At 38.0% G+C, this 26,695-nt stretch overlaps 1 protein-coding gene across 1 annotated transcript in view; it reads left to right on the forward strand.

The window, feature by feature from the left end:
* The window catches only part of LOC104625354 (triple functional domain protein-like), a gene marked incomplete at its 3' end in the record, with an annotated part of 58,373 nt that overhangs the window by 16,351 nt on the left and 15,327 nt on the right, over nt 1-26,695 (forward strand). The window contains exons 5-9 of the mRNA XM_010292962.1: nt 1,131-1,253; nt 12,059-12,250; nt 15,569-15,700; nt 19,710-19,940; nt 24,779-24,901. Coding sequence (XP_010291264.1) covers nt 1,131-1,253; nt 12,059-12,250; nt 15,569-15,700; nt 19,710-19,940; nt 24,779-24,901 — 801 coding nt within the window. The remainder of the gene's footprint in view (nt 1-1,130; nt 1,254-12,058; nt 12,251-15,568; nt 15,701-19,709; nt 19,941-24,778; nt 24,902-26,695) is intronic.

The following is a 26,695-nucleotide window of genomic DNA, read 5'->3' on the forward strand; positions in this document are numbered from 1 at the left end:
ATGATTTTCTAACACATCTTCACTGTAGTCTAGAAAAGAAACTGAAAATTTTAAAGAGTATATGATCAGCTGTCTCAGTTGTCTAAGCTCTTTAAATTTTTTATTTGTTTACAAAAGTCCTTACCATATTGTGGTCTACGTAAGATTTGATTTGTCATGTACCTGGGTGCTCTGGTAGCCAGCTTATTTTAAAAGATCATTAAATGAGTGCTTACTGCTTGTGGCTACCATTTTTTTTCTGAACAGTCCTTTTCAGCTTATCCAGAGAATAGGTGGGTCTTTTGAGCTGAGATACAGCAAAGATTTCAAACCATTGTGGAGGCGAGGGCAGGGTGTTAGACTTAGCCTTTTGCTGTGTTGCTTGGTCTTTGAAAACTTTGTCTTCCTGTGCCACTGTTAATGTACTTATGTACCTTCACTGATGGTCATTGTCAGATAAAGTCTTTCCTAAAATTTGATTGATTATTAAAATATTTTTTAAAACAAAACAAACAAACAAAAAACCCCAAAACCCAAGAACAAACGTATTTAAAGATTATCCTTAAACTTGTCTGGAAGAAGGTAATGTGTAACTCTGTGCTCAAGTATAGCTTTTAAAAACTGTTTAGCAATAGAAAACTTGTTTTCAAATCTGCTGTAAAGTTATGAACTAAATATTAAACTTGCTGCTGAAGTACTTGATCAGCAAGAATGAATTTACATTTAATTTTCATGAGTTGCCATTTTCATTCTAAATTACTAAGCTGCTGACATCATGAAATACGGACACTAGAGAATGTATAAGCTTGGTAACTCAGGGCTGTTCTCTAAGCCTGTTTGTTTACTGTGACTTCTTTGTGGTAATGAAGTTTATAACTTCATGATTATGATTTTATTGTACCTTGTTGAGGTAATCACCTATAGTAAAGATCTAACGGCCTCAGCTGTTTGGTCCAAAAAGTCAGATTTCTGCAATGATTTGTTTAAAATGTACGGTAACTTGCAGTGGAAAGAGCAGCAGTGTTGATTTTCATGGCCTTTGAATCTGTCTTCTGTGTTCACGGATTTCTCATGTTACTTGCCTGTGATTTCTACCATAACAAATTAGTGATTTTTTTTTTTTTCACCTTTTCCGTATTATTTTCTTGTAGATGTTTGACTGGATCACACACAACAAAGGTCTGTTTCTGAACAGCTACACGGAAATTGGAACCAGTCACCCGCATGCGATGGAGCTTCAGACACAGCACAATCACTTTGCCATGAACTGTATGGTAAGAACAGGACTCACTTCACATGACTGCCATATTGTCTGTTTGCTCTATGTTAAGGTAGAATTTGTAAATCATAAATGTAAATCATTCCTTCTGTTACAAATAGTGCTAATTCATATTTGAGCAGTGAAATTCTAAAACACAAAGAAGGAAAGTAAAGGATAGCCAAGTACAGAGGTATTGTGATCAAGCAACAAAAATATTTTGACCAATGGCAGTATTCAGCACAACCTCAGCACTTCTCAAATATATGCATCCAAACTTCTAGAACCTGGGATGTGTGTTTCAGTACTGTTTTGACTCTTTTAGGAAATTTCAGGGAATCGTGTAATACGGAATTTAGCATTCTATACAGAAAGAAATAGCTCGCAGGATCTTCTGAATAGACTGCAAGTCATACGAAAAGTTGTGAGAAGTAGTGATAAAAACTGAGCCTGGTACAGTAATTTTCCCTGTTTTTAAGGAGACACACTTCTAATTTCTGGTGCAGTAGAATGGAGCTAAACCAATCAATTTTTTTGTCAAATATGACCTTAGGATGAGCTATCCGTAAAAATTCCTATTTTAACTGGCAGTGAGTGAAAGCTACATATTTTCAGTTTCATAAATCCCTGTTTGGACATGAAGACTAAATTCTCAAGTACGTTTTAGGTCCTTTTCACTAGGAGGATTGGAGGTGTTTAAATAACTTTGGAAGTCTGGGCCTAAATCCAGTCCCTGGCTGTCAGGTCAGTGAAGGAAGAACACTACCACTCTTGTTAGAAAATAACATCCTTGGCAGCCCAAAGATGGGAACTGAATTAAAGTATGGTCAAAACAATCAACTTTTGCAAGAGGGTGTTTTTGGACTACTAATTGTAGAAAGAGAGAGTGGCAGAGTAAACTTTACTAGTAAACTGAAATCATGGAAGGACTAGTAGGGCAGCTCTTGTGTATTGCTAGAGTTAGGGCAGTAGGAGACAGGAGCAAAGAATGTACGTTGTTGTCTTTTGCACCCCAGCTATGTTTGCAAACGTTAAAAAAAAATAAAAATCAATAGGAACTTTTTTGAAAAGAGTAAAGAAAATGCTGGGGAACATTGTTATTAAGTTACATAAGGATGTAACTGACCATTGTGTTTGGAAGTTTCACTCCACAGGCATGGGGAATTGCTCCTTTATGGAGTACCTCATTGCTGTTGTTCATTGCCCCGCATATGAAGTAGAACAGAAAGAAACTCACAGAAGGACAGTACGTGTCATTGTCATGAGATGGCTTTTGGAATTTAGTAATTTTGGATAGCCTTCCAGGCAATTCTTGGGCTTGTACTCTAAACATTAAATTCTTCTTCTTCTGTAAGTCTGTCCTGGTGTTGGTCACTGTTGTCCTCTTTTCTTCAAATATGATTATTTTTTTCCCCCCTACTTCCATACTGTTCAGATGCTATCAACAGTAGGAAGCATTTGAGTGATGTAGCATAATCCCTCCTGCTCTGTTTTTGCTATTAGTCTTTTGCTGTTAATCTCTGTTTTGCCTGTTGTAGTCATATGCATTATTTACAGGGGACTTTTTCTCAGTGTGTGCAATGATTTCTTGAAGCATGCAAGGAGCAGCTTAAATCTGGGGAAAATTAAACAGACCAAATATGCAAGAGGGGAAAAACAAGCCACAGTTTTTTCAATGTGTTTCTGTAGGATAGCCCCCAGGAAAGGTGGTTCTCTGGCCCAGAATAGGAAAATACAAATTCAAAACAATCAAAACAACCTTGTTTTGATGTGAGAAGCATTCAGGTTTTCTCAGTTTTATTTGGTTAAATGGCAAAAGCCTTACATGTAGATTGGGGGAAGAATTTTACTGAATGTGACGTGAAAAAAATGAAGTGAGCTTGTTGAATTTTGGCAAGTCTTATTTTTCACTAGATTTTAACTGGAGAAATGTGGGGCAGTCTTAAATCCTGCAAGCACTTTCAGCTTCTCGCTGACCACTCTTCACATACAGTCTGTGCTTAACAAGCACTGTTCCTATCAGTGTAGCTCTTAACTCTTCCAGTAATCAGAGTTGATTTAAAATCTCTTATGTGAATGTTCTAACTAGAGATGGAATTTAACTTTTAACCCATCTACAACCATGCAAATTTATTCAGTTGGATGGGGTAGAGGAAGGAAGAGTGGCAACTACATAGTAGGTTTATTACATGGAGGAGATTTGGAAGGCTTTTCATTGTGGCCCTATGGACCCTAATAGATCTTGCTTTCCAGGGATTTTCTTTAGGCTTACTTGAGGTGGGGAAGGGCTGTTCAAAGGATAAATGCTGCCCAAGCAGCTAAATACAACCTCTTGCATGTGCTCACAGCTTAACCCTGATAATTGAAGTTGCAGCTGCTTTTCTCAACACGTTGTGGTTGCTGCAGGGCACATGCTCCCTTCACAGCAGGTGCTACCCTCTGCAATAGCTGGCTCTCCTATCTCCCTTTCCTTCACAATTAGCAGCATGACTTTCCAAGAGGTGCAGGAGGACAACTGCTACAGCTGCTTATGCCAAACTTGGGTGAGAAAGAGTGACAGCCTTTGGGTGAGATGCCAAAATTTTAATCTGATCTTCCAGTCTGAAATGAGCCACCTGGATGTAAACCGTTGTGAAAGCTACTTGGTTCCTGTCATGAACAGGAGTTGGTTACATCAAGGACAAAGAGGATTTGCTGAGTATTTCTTTTTCCCTGTAATGGCTTTCTGCCATTTTTAGAATCTAATTTTCAGTATTACAGCACAAAGTAGATGGGTGTTTAAACCAAATGTTGTAAAACAAAAAGGTGAGGAATACATTGGGGGAGGAAATTTAACTCTACTTTCATCAGTTTCATTAGCAAGCGATATGTCTAGGAATCTTATGTATTCACTATGTGACAGGCTCATGTGGTTACACTTCAAGGTAACAGGAATAAGTTCATGAAAGTCTCAAGCTTAATACACAGACTCATTCTCATTGCAGTGAAACTGTCCCACAGAAAAGCTGGGTAGGTGCACTGATGCACATTGAAGAAGGACATACCTTTGGTTACCATTGCTTAACACACATGTTTATGTGGCTAAAAAGGCTGCTGTCTGAAAGGTAGTTCACGTGTGCAGCTGTAGGTGCTATCACTGAAGTCAAGAGGCTGTGCACTGAAAAACGTCAACACTGTGTCTTTACAGGGCAAGTAGATCCTATCTTTCCTAACTGTGGGGAAAAATAAACTCATAATGATTCTCTCTCTAAAGATCAGAATGGTTTTTCAGTACCATTTAAAAGGCCTGCTTTCAGCAACAATAAATTGCTGTTGTCAAGTCCTGAGATTTATTAGAGTTAAGCAATACTAAGTTTCAGCTTGAAGTTCCTCTTTGGGTGACTAAACCAATGCTTCACTTCTCAAAACAAGCTTTTAGTACCTTTTAAGGGAGAAACTTGCAAATAGGGCATCGTAGCAGTTGCAAATACAAAAGTTATCTATCTACATTTTTTGAACTGCAAAACTAAAGTACCCGTGATTATACGATTAGTCAGTCTTGTATGTAAGAGTGGGAGAGACTGATGCTGTGCCTGTCCACTCTTTTTTCCTGCTGCTTTCCACACACTTTCTGGGACACAAGGGAAACAAAAGCAATCGTGAAATATAGGTGAGAAGGAGCATGATGTTATCTACTTGAATATTTTTTGTACTCTTCTTGCTACAAATGGCCTCGCTTTCATTAAAGTTTAATTGTGCCTCTCACTTGAGCAGGTGAGGGTCAAAATGATTGGAAAGTGCCATAGGCAAAGAGCAGCTTTCCTTGGAGAAAGCTGACTCTGTCTACTATTAAAGGACATGCTATGGCTACTTCTTGTCTCAAGGGTGATAGAACCATCAGTAGAACCTATGTTTCCTAGCTGTAATCCAAAAAAATCTTATGTCAGTTGCAAGCATATTGCTAAGTTGATTAATACTGTTCTCAGAACAGGCTGTTTGCATATACTGGAGAAAGTGCCAGAGATGAGCTCTGATGAGAGTTTTGGGAGTTTAAAATAAAAGTATGAACACAACGCTTGAATCTCACTGGGTTTACAGAGTTAAAAGTTACAAAGATTACGTACTTGGCATGGCTTGCTTAAATCCAGCCAAGTGACTGGTACAAATGAAAACATTAAGAAGGTTAGGTGAGGTGAAATCAGCTTAGCTGACAGCTAGTGTGACTTTTTCCTCTTCCTTTGTACTACTGATAATTTTCACTCTTGAACTGCCTTTTATTTTAGGTATATTTTTGTAACCATACAGAGTTGTCACTTGAGATACACTTAAGCACCATGTGAATTCTAGACTCTCTTGGGTCCTGTGAAACTTCAGCAAATGAGAGCAAGACCATAGGTTGTGAATTGTGCATTCTTTCTCAGATTGATTTGAAATGCAGATTCTCACAAAAGATACTGTGCAGAATGGTGAATAACAGTAGGTTAGCTCTTCTCTCTTGGGGAGGATGTGTCACTTTTGTGGGTTTTTTTGTTTTTTAAACTAAGAAATAACTTAAACAGGGCTTTCAGTAAAAATAAATAAATAAAAAGTTAAATGGTAAAAATCAATCAACTGTCCAACAATCTAACATCCTTAATAAGACAAGATAAAGACTCAAAATGGGGATAGGGTGGTAGAGTAGGTGAAATGTACTCAGTCAAGTTTTTGGTAATTCTGAATAACCATGGTTTAAGTTCAGGGAGTGCACAGCTGTGAATTCTGGTCAGACTGAGAGGCTGTTTTTTGACTGCACATCCGTAAAGGATTCTTTCTGGTGCCAGAGCAGTTAATGCTTAGACGCAGTGCTTGGATGTGACCAACCTGAGAAGAGACTGAGAATGCAAAATTAGTTCAGGCTATTTTCAGCTTCTGAGTAGCACTCCAAAGTCAACAAAACGAAATTGAATAGGCTAGATATGCAACCCTTAAGAAGGAAGAAGCAAATAAACAGAATTTAAAAAGCAATCAGCTGGTGATATGTTCGTACAGCAACAAGTATGTTCATGTCAATGGATCATGAACTAAAGTAACAGACAGTGGTGTTACTGCAAAGAAGCAAATCTTATTTGCATCTTGATACTTACTGGGGGTGCTGAACCTAAGATTTGTGAAGATACTGCTCTGATTCAGTTGGTCCTACTGGAGAACTAAGTCCAGTTTAGAGCCCCATACTTAATGTTTTAACGGGGAACATCCAGATGAAAATGATGTGGCATTTACTATGTGAAAGTGAATCTAAGTGAAAAGTAGGAGGGGGAAGAAGGTGGTGTTCATGTTGGGCTATATAGTCTTGCATTAAGATTCCCCAAGTCCACCATGAAAACTGTAGAAAAGAGAGATTATAAATTTGAAGAAAGTTAGAGTGAAATTATATTTCATTCGCTCCAGTGCTGATAGCAATGGTTAAATAGTTACCTGAGAATACTTTGAGGTTCCTTGTAGTTGAAGAACAGGTTAAACACTTCCCTTAATTGTAGTCTGGATGTTATGTTGCTGAATTTATGTTTTTTTCAAGGGAAGAGGTCAGGTGATACCTTTAGTTGTTTTGCAGCCCTCATCTTTGAAGTTTGGATTCCCAAACTCAGAGTTTTACTGTTGCTGCAAGAGCGAGAATAGAAGAGATGATAGAAAACATTTAAATCATTAAAGGAGATGTTATTTCATACATTAATGCTACACCTTGTCTTGGTGGCCATTTGTGTGTGAAGAGGCAGATCATTTGGAAATTTGATTGCTAAAATACTTTAATCACACACTGATAGTTCAAACTCGCTACAGTCTATATGGAGGTGCCACTTATGATGCTTATGGACAATGTCACTGGGGTGGTAGTTTTAACAACTGAATGCTTAATAGTCTCTGTATCAGAAAGCTACTGTTTGAAATCCTAGAGCTAAACAAACGTTTTCTAAATGGGTCTGGGAAAATCAGGAAATAAAATAGAGCCTCCAGGGCATCTTCCAACTTTATTTTGTATTGAGTGTGATAGAAGTTAAGTTAAGCTAGCAAGCTGTCACCTGTATTTTCCTCTGTGTACTTGCCTTTTAGGCACACACCAAAGAATGACACAGTGCACTACTGCTTGTGTTAGGCTACTAATCTGTGTTGCCTTGTTGAGCAATACTTTTTTATATGTACAGTCTGTTTAGGGAATAATTCTGCAACGAGGAGCTTTCTAGATACTGTAAGCTGTCTTTCCAGCTTCTGGCTAAAGGGCATTGTGAGAGAAAATAGTTGTACTAAGTAGATTTGTGTACTTACTATATATACTGTAATACAATAATGAGAATTGTTCCCTTTTTAGTTTTGTTACAATAGTCGTGTCTGACACAATGAAAGAAATGTAGTATCACTTTAACCTTTCACTTTTTGGACAGTTGATACACATTTAGAAGCTGCAGATGTTTCATGCAGATTAATATGATGTAAATAAGATGGCTGAATGTCTTTAACAGTTATGAGCTGATAGCTGTTGCTTCTTTAATTAAAATCAGCATGTAAATCCATGCAATGAATAAGACTTCAGTCCCTGGGGAATGAGCACCAGCTTACTTGGAACAGTGTTTCTCCAGCAGCGCACAAAATATGTGTTTGTCATGTAATAATGAGAATGGACCTGTCTGTCCTTTTAGAAAATTGAACAAAATTTGTTAACCTTCAAAGATCCGTTAAAGACAGTCCAATTGTAGTGAGTTGCTATTGAGATTCTTTTCCTCCTTAACTAATCTGTCTCTTTTGGGTCATTGCATTCTAAAATACTGAAACATAAACCTTTAGTAGATATACCCAGTCATGAGGGATATGATGGGGAGGGGGGGCAGGGGAGAAAGGTTAAGACTGTTAAAAGAAATTTTTTTTTTTTTTTTTTTTTTTTTAGGAAAGGAATGTGGTATACATAGCTTGGAAAGTCTTCAACTGTCAGCATATTAATTCATTATTAATTCATATTCATACTACCACAGGGGGTATTCTTCCACACTCATGAAGCCAGATTTCCATGGGAAAATGAATGCATTTTAACCACAGCTCAGTTTTGATTTGTTTAAATTCACATTTATGGTGCCCTGTCCTTCATATCTAACTGATGTTCCGGAATTTCCCTGTATTATGATACACAAACAGTTCAAATGGCAGTCTAATACAGCCTTTATTCTCTTCTCTTTTGCAACGTTTTTTTCACACCACTGTAAAGACCATGTAATGGCTTTCTGTATTCATTTCGCAGTGTTGTATTTATGCTACATACACATTAATAGGCCTACATGCTCTCCAGTCTTTTAAAATTTGTTGGACATAGCAGTTCTGTTCTCTTCCAGTTGTTTGTGCTTAAAAGGACAGCATAGATGTGTGGGATAACCTATAAGCTGAGAAGGTGATATTGTGCAGGCAGCAAAAGCAGCCAACTCGACACTGCTGTGCTCAGTTTATTAAGTGGACCAGCTGAGATGTAGGCTGTGTTGGGTGTGCTCCTTCTGGCATACATGCACACAGTTACAATTAATAGAGACCTGTGCCAATTGCCGCTCAGATGAGTCAGCACAGTGAATCCTGGAGGAACTGCAACACTTGCTGCAGCCTGTCAGTGTCAGGCTCTGCACGGTGACTCGATGCCAACAGGTAATGGTTCCACCTCAAATGCTCAGTGTCTATGCCACGTTGGGTGTCTATGTGCCAGCGTTCTCCCCTGACCTCTCTTACTGACAGGGATATAGTCAGATTTTGGCACAGGCTGTCTGTCACACCTCTCAACAGTAATAGAACCATACAGTTTTCCAGCAGTTTCAGGTTTTGTTCTTCTGTCACTTTTTCTCTGTGGCCTTTACTGAGGCTTGTTGCAGTTAGTTCTCTCTCCCCCTGGCTCACTGGACTCAGTTCCTCAACCCTTGATTGTAACAGGTTGCGATGCTGCTGCTGCTATGTAGCTAAATGCTCTATGGCATTTGCTGCGGGCTTGCATTCCAGAAAGCACTGCATGGACAAGAGGGAAAAATATTTCACTGCAGAATGTTGAGATTTTAATGGTTTTCATTGTTTTCTTCTCAACCGTTCTGTGGGATAGTGTTCGGCAGTTTGGCCCCACATGTAAATTTTTAGAATGTAGGCAAGAATGAGCGCAGCTAACATAAGTAGCCAATGGACGGAGCAGTTTGTGCTGCAGTTCATGCAGAAAGAGACAGCAAGTCTGCTCAGAACAGCATCCATGTCCTCAGCAATGGTGGTGATTTGCCCCAGGGCACAGGCCCCAGCTACTGCTGGACTAACTATCCCTATAACATCAGAAGTCTCAACGCAGAGGGAGCTCCAGAAGAAGGACACAGTTCTGCAGGTCCAGGGCTGTAGGGGAATGCCTGTGGCCTCTTGGCAAGGCTGGGGCAGCAGGAGATGGTTTCCTTGCTTACAGGAGGTGTGTGGTTATTAAGCAACTGTGTCGCCAAGTAAAGGAGCTGCAGGAGGAGGTCAGCAGTCTGCACAGCATCAGAGATAATGAGAAAGAGATTGACCAGGTCTTTTCCAACACTCTGCAGCTTCAAGAGCCCAAACTACCATCTGTGCTGAAGGGAGGAAGGTGTCAGGCAGGGTCTGTGCCTGTCTGTCTGGGAAGTGGAGCCTCCCATGATAATGAAGGTTGGAAGATAATGACTTTTGGCATTAGGAGGAAGGTTTCTGCTCCATCTGAAGATTTGCAGCTACAGAATAGGTTCACTGACCTTATGGCTGAGGAGGAGCTGGGAACTTTCAAATAAAGAATCTGTGCCATCTGAGTCTGAGCCACACAGGAGTACCAAAAGAAAGAGGCGAGTGATGGTAATGGGAGATTCTGTTTTGCAGGGAATCGAGATCCCCATCTGCCAAACTGACTCATTCACTATGGAAGTTTGCTACTTGCCAGGGGCTCAGATTTGGGGTGTTGAAGAAAGGCTGCCAAAGTTTGTCCAGCCCTCAGACTGTTGCCCCCTACCACTCTTCTGTGTGACCACCAGGGATACTGCTAGGGGTGACCTGGAAAGTCTCAAGCATGACTGCATGGCTCCAGAGGCAATGGTCAAGGGCAAGGGAGCCTAGGTGGTTTTCTTCTGAATCCTGCTGGTGAGAGGGTAGAGGGATCCTGCAGGTCAACAACTGTTTACACAGCTGATGTTGGCAACAGGGTTTTGGTTTCTACAACCATGTGACCCTCTCTGAGGATCAAGGATTGCTATTCAACTTAAGTGGGGCAAAAGTATCTTTGCCAGCAGGCTGGACAACCTGATAAGAGCTTTAGGGTAAGAATAATGGGAGAGTGAGAAGAGGACCAACAACCAAGTGACAAGTGGTGGACTGGGTAGGCAAGCAAGGGGTCTGCTGGTATGTGAACAAAAGGGACACTGTAATCAACAAAATGGGTGAACTGGTGTTGCTCCAAGTGTACACACACAAATTAGAATGTGCCTACAGGACAGCATTATGTGGAAAGCTCTCATTCCCTTCCTGGGAAGTCACCATGACCAAGTTCTTCTCTGAAGTACCTGTATGCCATACTTGTATTATACAAGGAGAGGTTGAGAGAGCTGGGATTGGTTACCCTGGATAAAGGAATGCTTAGGAGGGATCTTACATATATAAAAATATAAATATCTGATGGGAGGTAGTAAAGAAGACAGAACCAGACTTTTCTCCATGGTATCCAGTAACAGAACAAGAGGTTATGGGCCCAAGCTGAAATACAAGAAATTCCATTTAAACATAAGAAACGCTGGAACAGGTTGCCCAGAAAGACTGTGGTCGCTCCAACCTTAGAGATTCTCAGAAGCCCACTGGACATGACCCTGAGCAACCTGCTCTGATTTTGAGCCTGTTTTGAGCAGGGGGGTTGGACTAGATGGTCTCAAACCTCAAGGATGCTCTGATTCTAAGAACTTAATTCCAGATGTATCAGAGTCAGCCCAATTGAAAGAAGTGTCAACTCAGCATTATATCCATGTAGCTCTGGAAGAGCTACTCAGAAACCTTTTGGTGGTGAAGTTGTTCTTGTTTCTGGCTTTACAGGAATCAAAAACACTTGATTGCTTCCTTTGAAAAATATTGTTTCTTCATAGAGAATCAGAATAGGAACAAATTTTAGATGCCTTAGGCCAAAATGCATATGTGAGCTAAAAGGAAAGAAAATTAGAGTGACTAAGAGCCATCACTGAGTAATGCCAGTATGCTATAGAATCTTTCTGATCTTTGACCTTACTTGTCTAGTTTTCAGTGCTAGCTCTGAGGCAATATAGTGGCAGGAAAATAAAATCTAGAACTTTTGAACTCCTTAGAATTCAGAGTGCCATATTTTGTTACTTAAAAAGTGGAAATAGTTTCAGAAGTTAATGTAAAGGTTTATAGAGTGATGTTCCACACATGCATATCATGGATAGATCAAGTGCTTACTAATTATACTTTGATTTTCCTATATTGTGTGTGTCTGAATGACTTGTTGATTTGAACGTCTGTAAAACATTCTTACTGAAGCTGTTGCAAAATACGGTTAACTTTTCCACTCCATTGTAATAGTGGATCTTCATATAATATGACTTTGTTTTAAGCTGACCAGTGATGTTAGCTTGAGACTCTCTAGTCACTTCAAGTTGTCCTTCTCCCTTGTCAATAATACAGATAGACTGTTACATTATACACTTAGATTCGAAAGTTAGGCATGCACTAACTTGGCAAATAAAACCAGTCTATTCAGCAATACTGTAATAAAGAAGAATTTTATAGAACTGTATCTCTGTATTTAAGTGGTCTGCTAACTTCCACTAATGTTTCCCTTCTTTTTCTCCATAGAATGTGTATGTAAACATAAACCGGATCATGTCAGTAGCAAATCGCCTGGTCGAGTCTGGCCATTATGCTTCACAGCAAATAAAACAGATTGCTAGTCAGTTGGAGCAAGAATGGAAGGCGTTTGCTGCAGCCTTGGATGAACGTAGCACATTACTGGATATGTCCTCCATCTTCCATCAGAAAGCTGAACAGGTTAGTGGACGGGGAGGGTGCCAACAAAGTTTCCGTGCCAGAATGGTGAGTTGTACTGTTTGCTTTTGATTTAGACAGCAGTACAAGAGAGTTGGCAAGGAGGCCAGAGCATTCATTTCTGCCGATTTCAGCTGATACTCAAATAAAAACTTGTTCTCCCCAGGACAGCCCACTGCCCTTATATTCTCCACAAAATACCTTGCCCACATCAATGCAAGATAAAACTTAGCCAAATTAGATATATGAATCAAAATGAAGTGGACATAAATCCTTAACTATATAAAGCTTTTAAGTTGAAAGAAAGAAAGGAAAAAAATTAGTGTAGTCAGTATCAATATAATGCCTTTCCAACATCCCAAAATCATCACTTGTTCTGTTGTCCTCACCACTCCACCCTGATCAGTCCTTGAGTGTCAAAATTTAACTCATAGTAATTGCTTATAGAAAACTAAGTTGAACTGGCCTGAAAGTTGAGAAGCTAATTAACTGTCTTCTGAATCTGAAATTGTGGTGGGAGATGTTTACTTAGTATCCCATAAGAGATTCCTCCTATATTAAACAAAAATTTTAGCTTTAGGCCTATAACAATTATTTTAATTAAGTCATTAGCCGTGTGTAACTGTCAGAGAAGAGGTATATGTGGGGGAAATAGGAATAAATATCCCCGAGTTAATAGTCTTGATGGTGAAAGTATGTTTTCCCCTCAAGGGAATTCAGTTCTGAAGGAGTTGCTATGTGTGTGCTGTTGAGTCATCCATTGATATTATACAGTCTGCTCTGTACATCTCTGGTGAATTTGGAGAGCAGAAGTTCTTGGATGGCTGACTGGAGCTCTGGCGTGCTGTACGACTGCTGTAGATACTTTCCTTTTGATTTGCCTTGCTAAATTGGATCCAAGAAAAGGTCTCATGTCTGATATAACTTTAATTTGGAATAAATGAAGGAACCACTTGGGAGTTGATAACTGCAGAAATGGAGAGAGGCAGCACACTCTATGTTAAGAATTTCTGCTACACAGATATTCAACTTCATAAATGTCCAGAAATTAGATATGTGAATATGTTAAGATGCAAATACACATTGTTTTTCATTATGTTAGCAGTGACATTGGTTTAACTGTCTTTGGACAAACTAAGGTAAAGTATATAAGCTGATGCCACTATAATAAATATTTTTAGCAGGTTTTACAGAAAAGCCACGTAAAAAGGAGAGGAAGGAATTGTTTTCTGGTATAAAAGTCACCAACCAGCTTGAAGCATTTGATAGACACAGTGTGGTACCTTATTAGTATTGATGCCTTTCTAATTGCTTCGGTTATTCAGGTTTACATTTATACGCAGTCAGCCGTACATATAGGAGAGAGATGGTGAAACATGAACAGATAGGTATACCTTGACTAAAGTGCTGTCCATTTTCATATGAAATTTATGTTCATCAGAAGTCAGGAGAGGAAATTTTGTGTGTGCCCTGGGCAACTGTGGTGAGGGTCAGCGTTGCCTTGTTCAGCATTAAATGTAAGTGTAAACAGGAGGAAAGAGAAGAATGAGAGAAAATAGTGCAGCATCTGTTGGGATGAATTTACTTATTCTTTAGTTGCTCCTTCCACAGTTTTCATTTGATGATTAACTATGATGGATTGTCACAGTTGCTTTGTAAGATACCTGGCTGTGATATATTAGCTGTTTCATTAACAGTGGAGTGAGTTCAAGGAAAGAGGGTTTGGAATGAGAGGAATGACCCCTTTAGAGACTGGTGATGGTTGACCTACATAAAAATATGATTAAAATATAAGCAGCCAAAGAAATAACACACCCTTCTTGAATGCGTGTGTTCCCTTACAAGTGATAGGTAAGTGTCACTGCTGCACCCAGCTGTCAATGCCTGCTGACCGGTGTAAGAGGCTCTGTAGCCTCACATGGAGTTTCTTTTAATGTTCAGTGCTTAACATCAGAGATTTTTAAAATTGTCTCTTGATGAAATGAGAATTAAAGAAGTATCTTAAAATTAAGTACTCTGTCATCCTTCTTCCCAGCTTTCAAACAATAATGGAGTACCGGAAGTGGTCTGTGGATTACTTTTTCCTCAAAAGTAAAGGAACACATGCTCCAGGAATTACAATACATATGATGAGAGAATGGCTTGGTCTCTTACAACTTTGGATACTTGAATTTGACACGAATAGAGGACAAATTCAGTTTACAGACACCACATGTGCTTGACTGTACTAAGTTTGACACCTATGAAAACTCCTAGAAAAATGGCTTCTTTTTTATTCTTTCCTAGCATAATGAGGGTTTAAAATTCATGCCTCCTAGCTGTCAAAAATAAGTTGACAGAACTTCCGCTGTGCATACAGCTATGATGGCAGTTTCTTGTCTGTCAAGACAGCTTAAGCATCAGAGATAACTTAAATTGTTTGCAGAAGAGATTCTGTTGCAGTATCCTCAATTTCCCCTGAAAGGCTTGACTTGAGCTGCTATGCTGACATAGCTCTGTGCTCAAAGTTCAGTGTTATTCCTAAGAGACCCTTGCTTAAGTTGTAAATCCCTTACACGCTTGCTGCTGTAGTAGCTTGCCAAATGGATTTAGTACTTCTCTGCATGTAGAAGTTACTGCTTTGGAGTCTGAGTTGTGAATTTGCTGTGCTCTAACACTGCTTTGCCTTCTTGATGATCTCTTTCCAGCAAAAGACAACTATGGAGTGTTTTAGTGAACAATTCACCATTAATTCTTTGTGTGTGTGTGTGCATGCACACACATGTGCAAAGTAACTTGGTTTTCTCTGAAGATTTAAAAAAGGTGAGGTGATACCTCATGATACTGTCAGTATCTGCACAGGGAGTTGATGGGCAAGAGCTGAGGATCTGGACTTGAAAGTTGTAACATGTTTTACCTCTTTGTGTAGACAAGACCATAATTGTCTTTCATGCATCTGAAATAATAGGTGCAGGGTGAAGTACGTTTTTTCTTAGCTGCAAAGTCAAGAAAAGGAGCAAGAGTAAACTTGAAGCATCAATATTGCCAATGGTTTAATTGGTTCTGAAGGCTGCCAACATACAACTAAGTCTGCCTGTCTGTGAATGGCTCAGAGTTCCATATAACTAAAAGCACAAGTATAGTCAGAATTGAGTATTTTTTTTCATTCTGATAGAAGCTTTGTTTTAGTCAGTTCAGGGAGAAATATATTAATCATTTTTTCCCTTTAAAAAGTCTTTTCAGTGGCTGTCACACAGATGGCAGTCCTTTTGTATATTACCAACGTGTGTACTTACTGGTAGAACCCAAAATTAAGAAGAATGTTTTTTTCCTCTGTTGCAGTACATGAGCAATGTAGACTCATGGTGTAAAGCCTGTGGTGAGGTGGAGCTTCCCTCAGAACTGCAAGATTTAGAAGATGCTATCCATCATCATCAAGGGATATATGAGCATATTACGTTGGCTTACTCTGAGGTAAGTGTCTTGTTTCTTTCCTTAGGTTGCTGACTTGATAAGATGGGGTAACGTTAAGGTTGGGTCATGAACTGGCATCACTCATTGCATAGTGCATTACTTGGAAACTCAAGTGCCAGGCTTCTTTTTTAATTTAGTATACTGGACTTCACTATTATTGTTCAAAAGTTAGGTTTTAAGTCTTCCTCGTAATCTTCTGAAAGAAATTTAAAATGCAAGATGGGACCATGTGTGGTACAAACAATCCATGCAGTGTACTAAGTATGTTTTAATTTCTGTTTGTATATTACTACCTTTTAATAGCAGTATGATGCTGTTTAAACACTTGCTTGAAGGGAAGCTGGATGGGTATTCTTTGGGAAAGTATTCTGTTGGTATGGATTGCTGAAATTCCACCTCTGAAATTGCCTCACAAGAAAGGCTTAACCATCAAAGGATGTCACTTGATAAGCTGGAAGTTATATACTCAGTTCTGCTAACCTCAAAGACACTGAACTGAGCCAGCATGTCTATGTAGTCAGCATGTGTAAGATTAGCATAACCTGTGCTGTTGCTTTAACCTTGGATTCTGCACACAATGAAGTAACAATATTTCTCAGTATTTCTAATAGTTCTATTTACAACTTAAGATAAAATGCTTATTCTGAAGGTGGCCTAGAAAGCCATGACTAAAGTAGCTATTGTTTTTCTTCAAATTTGTTGTTCTCTCATGTGCTTTAGTTAGCTGAAGTGAGAAATCAAATGGGAATCAACTTCACTATTAGCTAACAGGTGTTTTCTGTATTTCCTATTGAGCTTTTCTTGCTTTCTTTTTCCAGGGTTGTTCTCATCACAGGATAAAACCATTTTTGCTGTTAATTTGGACTAATGTTATTCTGGATTAAATACAGCAGTTTCTGTTCTCATGAAAGTTGCATAAAATTATGCACTTGATTAAATCATGGTAATAAATGATCAGTGGACACAAGATAGCTTAGGCCACAGCTTGCATCTCTTTTTAAAAGGAGGTCAAGGGGGTTTGAAGTAATGATTGTGATTTATACATTACATTGAAGATAAATGTACTTTCTGATGAACCAGTCCTATCATGGCCAACTGAATCGTAAGTCTGGTCACATTTCATTTAGCAGTAAAGGAGGGAAAGATCAGTGCTGATGATCAGTCCTATTCTTAGTATATCAAAACTGGATTTTTTTAATACCTACCATCTTAGGGCCTGCATAAACTTTATTACCATGAGTCGGATGTCCATAGTTCACATGAGTTCTTCTTCTCTATAAAATATACACACTGATATCACCATTCCTGATACATGCCACCTTGCTATGGCAACTGATTTAATGACACACTGAAGCACACCTTCAGTGATAAAATGTGCGATCCTACTACACATACCTGTTTTAACTCATTCTTGAGAGCATGTTTTGTAGGACGATTTCTTTTCTTTGTTATAACCTCTTTTCATTGGGAAGACTCCTTTGTAAAACAAGGGACAGAGATGTAGCATGTTTGTGATTTATGTGAAGAGAGTCAAGCTGGGGTGCATGCTCCGTGGGAGTGCAGCAAGGAATAAGGTGGCTAGGGCTGTCTGGAATAATGATTATAAAGCATTGAAGTTAAAACAGTGGGATTTTCTTTTTGTTTGGTTTTGTTTTGGATTGGGGCGAGGTTGTTTTTTTTCAGCAGAGATGTGACTGAATTAGAGCCTGCTGTTAAGCATAAATAAGTACGGTGGATTACCGTGTTAAATACTGTTTGCTTCCTGGTGATGCATAATGAAAATAAATTAGATGCATAGATCGTAGGATTGCTGTAGCAAATACCTTGAAAATTCATTTACGATTTCAAAGCTGCAGCTTTTGACTTTGGGATAGCTAGAGATTTAACAAAGTCTTCATTGGTACTGCTCAAAAAAAACCCCCAAACATTAGGTGCCTTTCATCTGATTTCAGGTCATTACTTCTCTCCATCTGGTAAAGCAATAGTTTTAACTTTAGCAACCAGAATTGGTGCAGAAGTAATAGTTGTATGTGTATGGACAAGTCTTGTTCCTCCTCTGGACAGAAGCGGGGTTTTTTGCCTTATTTAAACACACATTCCTTGAAGATTGATGGAGTTTTCTTTCTGCATAAAGATATTACAGAACTATTGCTTATCATTATTAGATGTATGACTTCATTTCTGTTACAGCACGGAGCTCCTTTCATTTTGTGATGAATGAACAGTGGGGAGAGAGGAACACTAGAAATTACAACACTGTCATTCATTTTAGATTACAATTTCTTAACAACATGACTTGGTTACAAAGTAGAATACAGTAATTTTAAGAGAGTAAATGCTTTTAAGACCAGACAGTCTGATTTTACTGAGGATAATTACTATATATTACTAGAAGAGGAATTTACTAGCTTATGAGCTTAGATAACTGATGTGCTTGAAAATCCAATAGCTGTGCCTTAAATGAAGTTATATATAGAAATGAAGTTCTATATCTCACTGAAATCTTAAGGTAGTCATGCACTGGGAAGGAAGAAAACTTTACTGTGTTAACTCCAAAGAGGAAATGTACATGATAATTTGTAAAGCTAATAAACTAATCAGATCAAGGGGCTATCACAGTTAATGTTTTTTTCCCCCTAAATTTCATGGATTCTGGATAAGTAATTAAAGTCCATTATCTTGAAATATTTGGAAGACTTGTACTAGATTATTGTTTTGAATACAGAAAAGAATAATCATCATCATTATAATAGCTACTATGGACTATACCCTTTTTCTGCCTGACTTGACTTCATACGAGCTACTTTTCCAAGTGAGCGTCAGTCTCTGTGTTGATACTTATTACTAAAATGCAAAAGCTTAAACTGGAACTGAGAAGTAAACTAATTACTAGAAAATAATGTTCATTTGGGTCTGTTTGACTACTGAATAGCAAATTTTAGTGCCTAGATTTAGTGAAAATTGTTGAAAATAGCCACTGGGGGAAGACTTTGACAAATTTTCTGTTTCTGACATAGTGTTGATTTGATGGATTCAGACTATTGTTTACACTCCAGTCTTGTGGTTTTGAATTAATTTTTCCTGCCTGTTACATGAGCTATTAGAAAAGTTCTTTACAGATAGCTGAATGATAGTGAATTGTAACAGTTCTCTGAACTTTATGCTTAAAATGACGAAATAGTTAAACAGCAATGAAAAGTGGTTTCAACAGCCTTGGCAAGTGCTAAACGTTAATAGTGACCAAATTAGCATGCAAGGTAAATCTGAGTATTTTTGCTGTGGTTTGAATCAGGGAAAACAACAGTTAGAAATGACTATTGTTTCTTGTCAGCATCAGTAGTTAAACACATTTTGGAAAAGAGTATTTTTCTGTGCTGCATGGAAAGGTTTTAAGTGATTTAATCAGGTTTAAGTTTGCCATAGCAACAGTTTGCCTTTGGCTTACCAGTAACAGTAATTATTTAGAAGTTGTAAGTCATGTCAGATCAAAGCATATCCTAAGTTCATATCTGTTTGGTCTAAATGTATTAATTGAATTAATGCTAACCTATAGAAAGTAACCTCCCTGTTCAATTTCACAGCAAATGAAAAGAGAGAGGTGCTCCTGGAAGGATAATTCTGGGCAAATGCTTGATTTTAGGGGCTTTGTTGACTAGAGAAAGAGGTGAAGAATATTTATTCTAAGTTAGACTTTACCTGTTTAAAAAAAAAAAAACAAAACCACTTTAGAGGAAAAGCACCCCTAAGGTTATTGAAAGACAGGCTGTTTTTAGAAGAGTGGTACTTCTTAAAATTGTCTTACATAGAGGGATAATATACACATATATATTTTTTTTAGTTTTTTTTCCCTCTATAACAGCTGGATGTAATCATGCCTGGAATAACAAAATCATCATCACTGCTGCCTGAGTTTTTGAAGACATCTAAAATGGGGAGAGGGGTGGGGAATGAAATAAGTCTAACAAGCTTTTGGCAAGACAAGTAATTCTTCATCCTTTCTGGGGGTCAGGTGAGCCAAGATGGAAAGTCACTGCTTGACAAACTTCAGAGACCTTTGACTCCTGGGAGTTCTGATTCCCTCACTGCTTCAGCTAACTACTCAAAAGCAGTTCATCATGTTCTGGATGTCATCCATGAAGTACTGCACCACCAGCGCCAACTGGAAAATATTTGGCAGCATCGTAAGGTCCGCTTGCACCAGAGGCTTCAGCTATGTGTTTTTCAACAGGATGTTCAACAGGTAGGTTTTATTTCATGTTGTCTAAATGCCTTTCTACTGTCAACCTGTGATTTGATGCTGCTTCCATTGACCGGTGGGTTTTGATTGAAAACCCAGTGTTCTTTCCATTCAACAATTGAATAGTTGCATGGGATTGACTGACTGATTCCATGTTCTGTGTTATCAGAGGATATTGGCTGTTATGGGTAGAAATTATATTTGTAAGTTAGCTCTGCTTCATTTTTTTTTCTTTTTTTTTAATTAATTTCTTGATTTACTTTAAGTCAGATAGGATGAAAAGGATTTTTATTCTAGACAGCTATTCTGAGGTTGTGCTGGAAGCTGATGTTCATATTCTAGGTAAAATTCTGGAATTGAAGTGACAAAGACTTGTAGGAGTAACATACAAAAGTTAAGAGTTTTATTCTGTAACAAATTTTTAGTTCTAAATCCTCAGTGATACTTAATTGATTTAATCAGGTTTCTTTAAAACCTCAGAGTAGTATACTGAAGAGGTATAAAAATTACAGATAAGGTTACTTTCCGACAATGACGCTGTTCTTGAATTAATGGTTATTAGCTGCCATATATTTATTATTATGATGACAACCATAAAAGTTAGTAGTTAAGTACAGGCATTAATATCTCTGACATGATTTTAACTTAAAAAGTTAAAGCTGTAAAGAATTCCTTTGTTGATAGAATTTTAATAAACAGAAAATGTTTGCTTTAGGCTGCAGTTGACAGAGACATTAGTAATTTATCCGTTAATAGCTCATCTTCATAAAAAAGTAAAGTTGGCCACTATTTGCTGATCATGTCCTTTCATTTCAGTGTAGAGGTGTTCACAAATCAGGAACTTCTGAATGGAGTTTTTAGATAACCAGACACATTCTGGTTAAACTAATCTTGTTTCTTCCAAATTAGTTGTACTTTAAGCCAAACTTCTTGCACTCACCTGTTTCAAGAAGATGCTGGGTGTGAGCAGTTGGGAATGAAATAAGCTGGCTTCCATCATTTACAGTAGTTGACAAAGACACTTAGGCAGGCAGTGGGGAGAGTTGAGCAATCTTGTTAGCTCAACATTCTTCTATATGCAATGTCTATCTCTTCCTGTAAGTTAAAGAAAATAGTTTAAAAAATACTTAAGCACTAAGTTAAGTGTAAAATTATTAAAACTTCATTACTTAATTTTTGTTGTAAAAAATATCTTAGGGCAAATAGTAAGGTAAGTAGTGCGTGAAATATTAAAAATAATAGGTAACGTGAACTACAGCAAATCTGAAATTTGAAATATGAAAACCTATGACAGTCTTGAACTGAATGGAACTCAGAGTTTGACCTTAGGTAGCAGAAACATGCCAGGAGATCTAGTTCCTGGTTAGTTTGTATATTAACACCAAAAAAGAGGGTATTTATTTTAATTAAAAAAAAAAAAAAATGAGGTCATCGGCTGTTGCACTCAATTGTTGAAAATAGTCCTTCTAATGTAAAACATGCTAATAAAAGTACAATTTCATGCATAACGAGCTTACTAAGTGGTTAATATATGCCAGCCTTTCACCTAAGGAAAAGAGCTGGCTCTGATTCTGATACAAAGAAGTAAAGCAGACTTGCAATAGCAGTGTGGGGGTTTATGCTGCTAGGCCATGAAAGATCAAAATTGAACGTAAAGATGATGTTGCTGGTAGAGTCATACTGCTGACACTTGTATGGTGACAGTTTTGGGGCCTGAAAACCACTCATGATGGTTTGGAAGCCAGAGATTAGTAAAACCTATTTGTAGTAGTTAGTGTTTTTTTTTCAAAACATACATTTATTAGGTCTTACTGACCTTGAGTGTCTTCTCTATCCATTCTGGATAAATGTGCTGCTTCTCCTTCCTCGATCTGCCTGCCTCAAAGACTCCGTCTGAGTTTTTGTTGTAACAGTCACTTATTTCAGCCTTGACTAATGAAGGGTGGGCCAAGAATGCTTGCTACTTGCTCAGCATCAACATAATACAGATTTCACTGGGTGATTCCCTTGTGAATTTGGAGGCAGTTCTGGTGTAAAATGGTTCATTTTAGGAGACAGTAGTTCCACATTTTAACTATCTGAAGATTATAAATGCAGAGATTTCCATCTTCCCCTTCTAAATGTTGTGTCAGCACCAAGTAAGTAGTGGGGAATAGAAAAGTGAGTGTGTACAAAGTAGGTAAAGGGGTGGGGGATAAGGACTGGATAATAATGTGGGAAAGACTGGTGAAAATGAGCATGTTGGATCTGCAAGAGATCAGATTGTTTACTTCTGCAAGCAGCATATACAAAATGCATATTTTACAGCCATGAGCAATGAATTTGTCAAGACGAAGCTATATTTCCATAGATGTTTCTTCTATCATATATTCAATATTGGTTCTAGAAAAAGAAGCATTTTTCTAGATCCTAAATTGGGCATAAGGATGGCTCTGCTGAGACTGCAGTTATAACTTAATTGTATCATTAAAGCAACTTGCTGTAGTGCAGGATAGTATTACTCACCCTTTCCCTGAGAAGCATTGAGCCTCTTAAACTCCTCTGTATTACTGAACTACTGGAGTGAATTCCGTGTGCTTTCAGTATTAGTAAAGAGTCCTTAGTGCGTTGGTATGATGCTTTCTGTAACTCTTACCTCTCCCAGAAGAGGAAGCAAATGCATCAGTTAAGATTGCTGAATGGCTAGTATCAGTGCCAGCTAATGGTATTGTCCTTTGGTCAAAGTGGTATGCAGGAGCTCTGACAGGCAAGAGCATACCTTGACTCTGCTTTTACATGCTGTGAAATTCCCAAATAAAGAGTGCTTCTTCAGTTTTGTTAGGGATCAAGATAAGAAGGCTCAGCACTAATAAGACTTGTATTCACGCTGATTTCACTTAGAGTCAGCGATGTTTCTTTAGTTGACTGGTGGATATCATGATCTGTGTACTGGATTTCTATAACAATTTCTTCTCTTGAGAAGTTACTGAGCATTATCTGGAGCAAAAATCACTCTCTCTGGGCTGCTTTCTGCTTTTCATCCCGTGTTTTCTGGGACAGATTTTGTTGTTGATTTCATTTGTTAGCTTATAACTGTTAGTAGTCTCCAGAGTCCAGTCTAATTTTCTCATCCAAACATGTCTCTCTCTAGCTCTTTTTATAATGAGAAAAGCAGAATAGTCTCCTGAAACCAGTCAAAAGAATTGGTAATATAAACTTTACAGATAGCTGAGGCCCTGTTTGACTCCCCACTCTACCTTCTCTGATCAGTACTTTCCCTTGAAAGAAGCAAATGAAAATGTACATTGACCTAAAACACAACAATATTCTTCTGGCAATACTTACTAGGAAAACCAAACATTGCATAAGTGGAAGTGGATGCCAGGGAGATTTAGTGAAGTGTTGGTGATTTGATATGGCTGTATTATGTGGTGTTATGGGATTGTTTGTTGTTTTGAAGATGTCCAGTAGGAGAGAGTTTGCAAACCGGAAAAGATTCTAACAGTCAAGATAAATGAGAAAATCACAGCAGATTGTTTCATTTTGTCTACTAAAGAAAGCATGTATTTTTCGTATGGAAATAGTGTGTGGGATTACATGTGCATTGAATGTAGCCATGAGTGATGCTGCAGGAATGGTTCTCAAGTCTGTTTGGAAGGGGAAGAAAATAAAAGTCTTTCTCTTTAGTTATGCTAAGTGTCAAATGCTTTCAGTACAGGAAAAGAAAAAAAAAAAAACCCTACCCAACTTCAGGAATCGAGAGTAAAGGACACTAGTAGGTAAGGAGAGATAAGGTACAGGTTTCTGGCAGGTATATTCAAAATTAAACAAAATACATTTTAAAGAGGAACGAACTCTGAAGATAAATGTTAGGTAAAGTATTCCACACCATTACATAAATACTGTGTAAAAATGTTTAGCTGACTTAAGAAAATTGCTTATATGCAGTTGTCTTTAATTCTGAACAGCATTCTTGAACCTCTGAGTATCTTCCAAATTATTAAATACTGTGTGTATGCTACCTAATACATGAATGAAGATCTGTCTAAGATGTATTAGTTTGGAGAAAGACCAGATGTTTTTGTTCATTCACTCATCAGAAACTTGGTATGTGTGCAGTAATCCTTTGTGTTAATTGTCAGGAACTAACTACATGGACAGTTTTTACTATTTATAAAGCTGTCAGTCCAGTCATTGTCATAGAAGCTTTAATGTCCATAAAATGTCTTTCATTCCTCACTTTTTCAGCTATAAAATTTACAATGCACAATTATGTTTATCTGATGTTTTGAGGAGAGGCTTCTTCAGAATTGGGGCAAAATCCTTCATATGTTCTGAATGCACAGATTGTCATTCATCTGATAATGACTTCAACTCAATTTTATTGTGTTAGTTAAAGATTTTACTAATGAATCTTTCTTCTTGACTTAATACATAGTAGGGAATCATGGTATTATACACTGGCATTGTTGGGGAATGTGCAAACTCCATTAGTGTTACATTACAGAAAAATGTCAGCTGAAGGCATAAACGGATTACAGAGAGACTCTCACAAGGGGTCCAGCCACTTGGATCAGATTACTGTCAAATTGATGAATGTGTAGAAATGAGGTTGTCCTTGGTAGGCTTCGAAATAAACATATAATCTTAAATCATACGATTTAGCTAGTTTGAGCTAGTTATTGCCTTGAGAAAAGTTAATGAGATGTAATTAATGTCCTTCAATGGCAATAACTGTGTTTTAATCCAATATTACGGTTCCTTATAAGCAGTCCCTTTACAGCTTCTCTGTTTCTTGAATTGTTGTTGCAACATTAGTGCATCCACTGAGAATTTGTGTGTGTCTCTTTTCTGTACCACAGGTGTTGGATTGGATTGAAAACCATGGAGAAGCTTTTCTTAGCAAACATACTGGAGTGGGAAAATCCCTGCATCGGGCTAGAGCTTTGCAGAAACGCCATGAAGACTTTGAAGAGGTTGCACAGGTAAAAACAATCACATGAAGGACTGTGCATTTGTCACAGAAATACATGAAAAATTCTTGCTTTGTCACTGAAGGGCTGGGCAGAGGGAGCTCAACTACAAAAAATCCAGTTCCAAGAATGGACTATTCCGTTTCTGTTGCAAGCTTTTATTTAATTTCTCCTTTGCACTCCAGCTTTAGTAAGAAAAAGACAAACTTCCATAGTCCTACAGAGAGTGGGAGACTTGAAACTCAACAGAACTGCTGCTGCTATTTATTATTATTATTGTTGTTGTTGTTATTGTCAGAAACGTGCTTTCAAATGTTGAGTCACAGACGAATGAAAGCTCTCCTTTTAAAGTAACTTAATTCCATGGGATTCTAGGATTTAAACTTTGTGCAGCCTGTAAGAGAGGATGGAGATGAATTGAAAGTCCTGCATCCTGACTTTAAGCTTGGAGAGCTCCCAAATCCCCACAACAGTCTGATGGGAGGGAAGGAGGGGACTCCTAAGAAACTAGGTGAGCCAGCAAACTGGCCAACGTGGCTTTGGGCTTTTTCTTTAAACACAATTGAGTTCGTATATGCTCTCTTGTTCTGAATCACTGATAATAATGCTTTTTGCATAGGAAGACTCTAGTTTTAGCCTTAAGTGGAACTGATGATAGAACTTCAAAACACACTTTTCCGTGGAATAGTCAAGCTGAAAGAAATAGATATACTAAGGAATACAGGTAGCATAAGAGGAAGTTGATTTGGGTGGCAGCCTCAAAAAGAGTGCATGACGTGAATAAAACCCATGAGAAGCTCAAGGCTAGAATCCTCCCCATTAGTAACATGCACTGTTTGTCCAGTCTTAATGATTAATAAGAGTAAACATCTCTAAGATTCATCAAGATAAATCTCATTAAAGTAGGGTTGATACACTGGTCCTTCAGTCAAAACAGAAGACACATTATTAGAAAATTCTGAAGTAACACGCAGGATCTTAGTGGCGACACCTGCTATGGCAGATGCATCAGAAGTGTGTTTACAGATTGCCTGTTTGATGGATGATTAAGGTCTTAATAAAATTTTATTGTAAATATGGTCTTAGAGCACTCCAGTGACTAAGAACTTCAAATAACATCAGAAAGCTCCTCACTATTGATGCCCTATAAAATTTTCCAAAATAATAAGCGTTTTAGTTTTGTATATGCACATGCTGGATTTTCCATATGCATGCCTAATACTTCATTTTTAGTAAAATCTGTAATATTTTCCATGTGGAAATGCTTATTTTTCTGGGTCAGACAAGCAAGAATCTGTTTCTGTAAAACACTTAACAAAACCTGAATGATCTCATACTTAATACTGTGTTATTTGAGCAAAGAAGAAAGAAGTGTTTGAGTAGCCAAGGGGGATGAAGTGTGTAGAACTGTTAGTGGAATGTAAACTGTTAAAAAAGTATCTTGTTAGTTTGCGTGGTACTTTAAAGTAGAAAATTGTAAAGCAAACACTTAGCAAAAACTTCCTAAAACTGAATGTTACTAGAGTTTAGAATCATCTCTTTAGGGGATGGGTGGAATTTCTATTTTTGGATATACTGAAAACTTAGACTGGTCAAAGAACTTAAATATACTACAGGGGACTATCTTCCACTGACAGAAGGATGGACAAAATGATCTAATAAGTATTTTTTTTAATCTCTAACTTTTGAAAGTGTAGTGACTGCCAAGAGAGGCACACCCTGTGAGTTATTCTTCTTACTTGTTCTAAGACTGCATGTAAGCAGGCCCCAAAACACATTCCTGTTGTTGGTGTTATAAGGAAGATT

Source organism: Phaethon lepturus, unplaced genomic scaffold (assembly GCF_000687285.1).
Source record: "Phaethon lepturus isolate BGI_N335 unplaced genomic scaffold, ASM68728v1 scaffold6578, whole genome shotgun sequence".
Classification (NCBI taxonomy): domain Eukaryota; kingdom Metazoa; phylum Chordata; class Aves; order Phaethontiformes; family Phaethontidae; genus Phaethon; species Phaethon lepturus.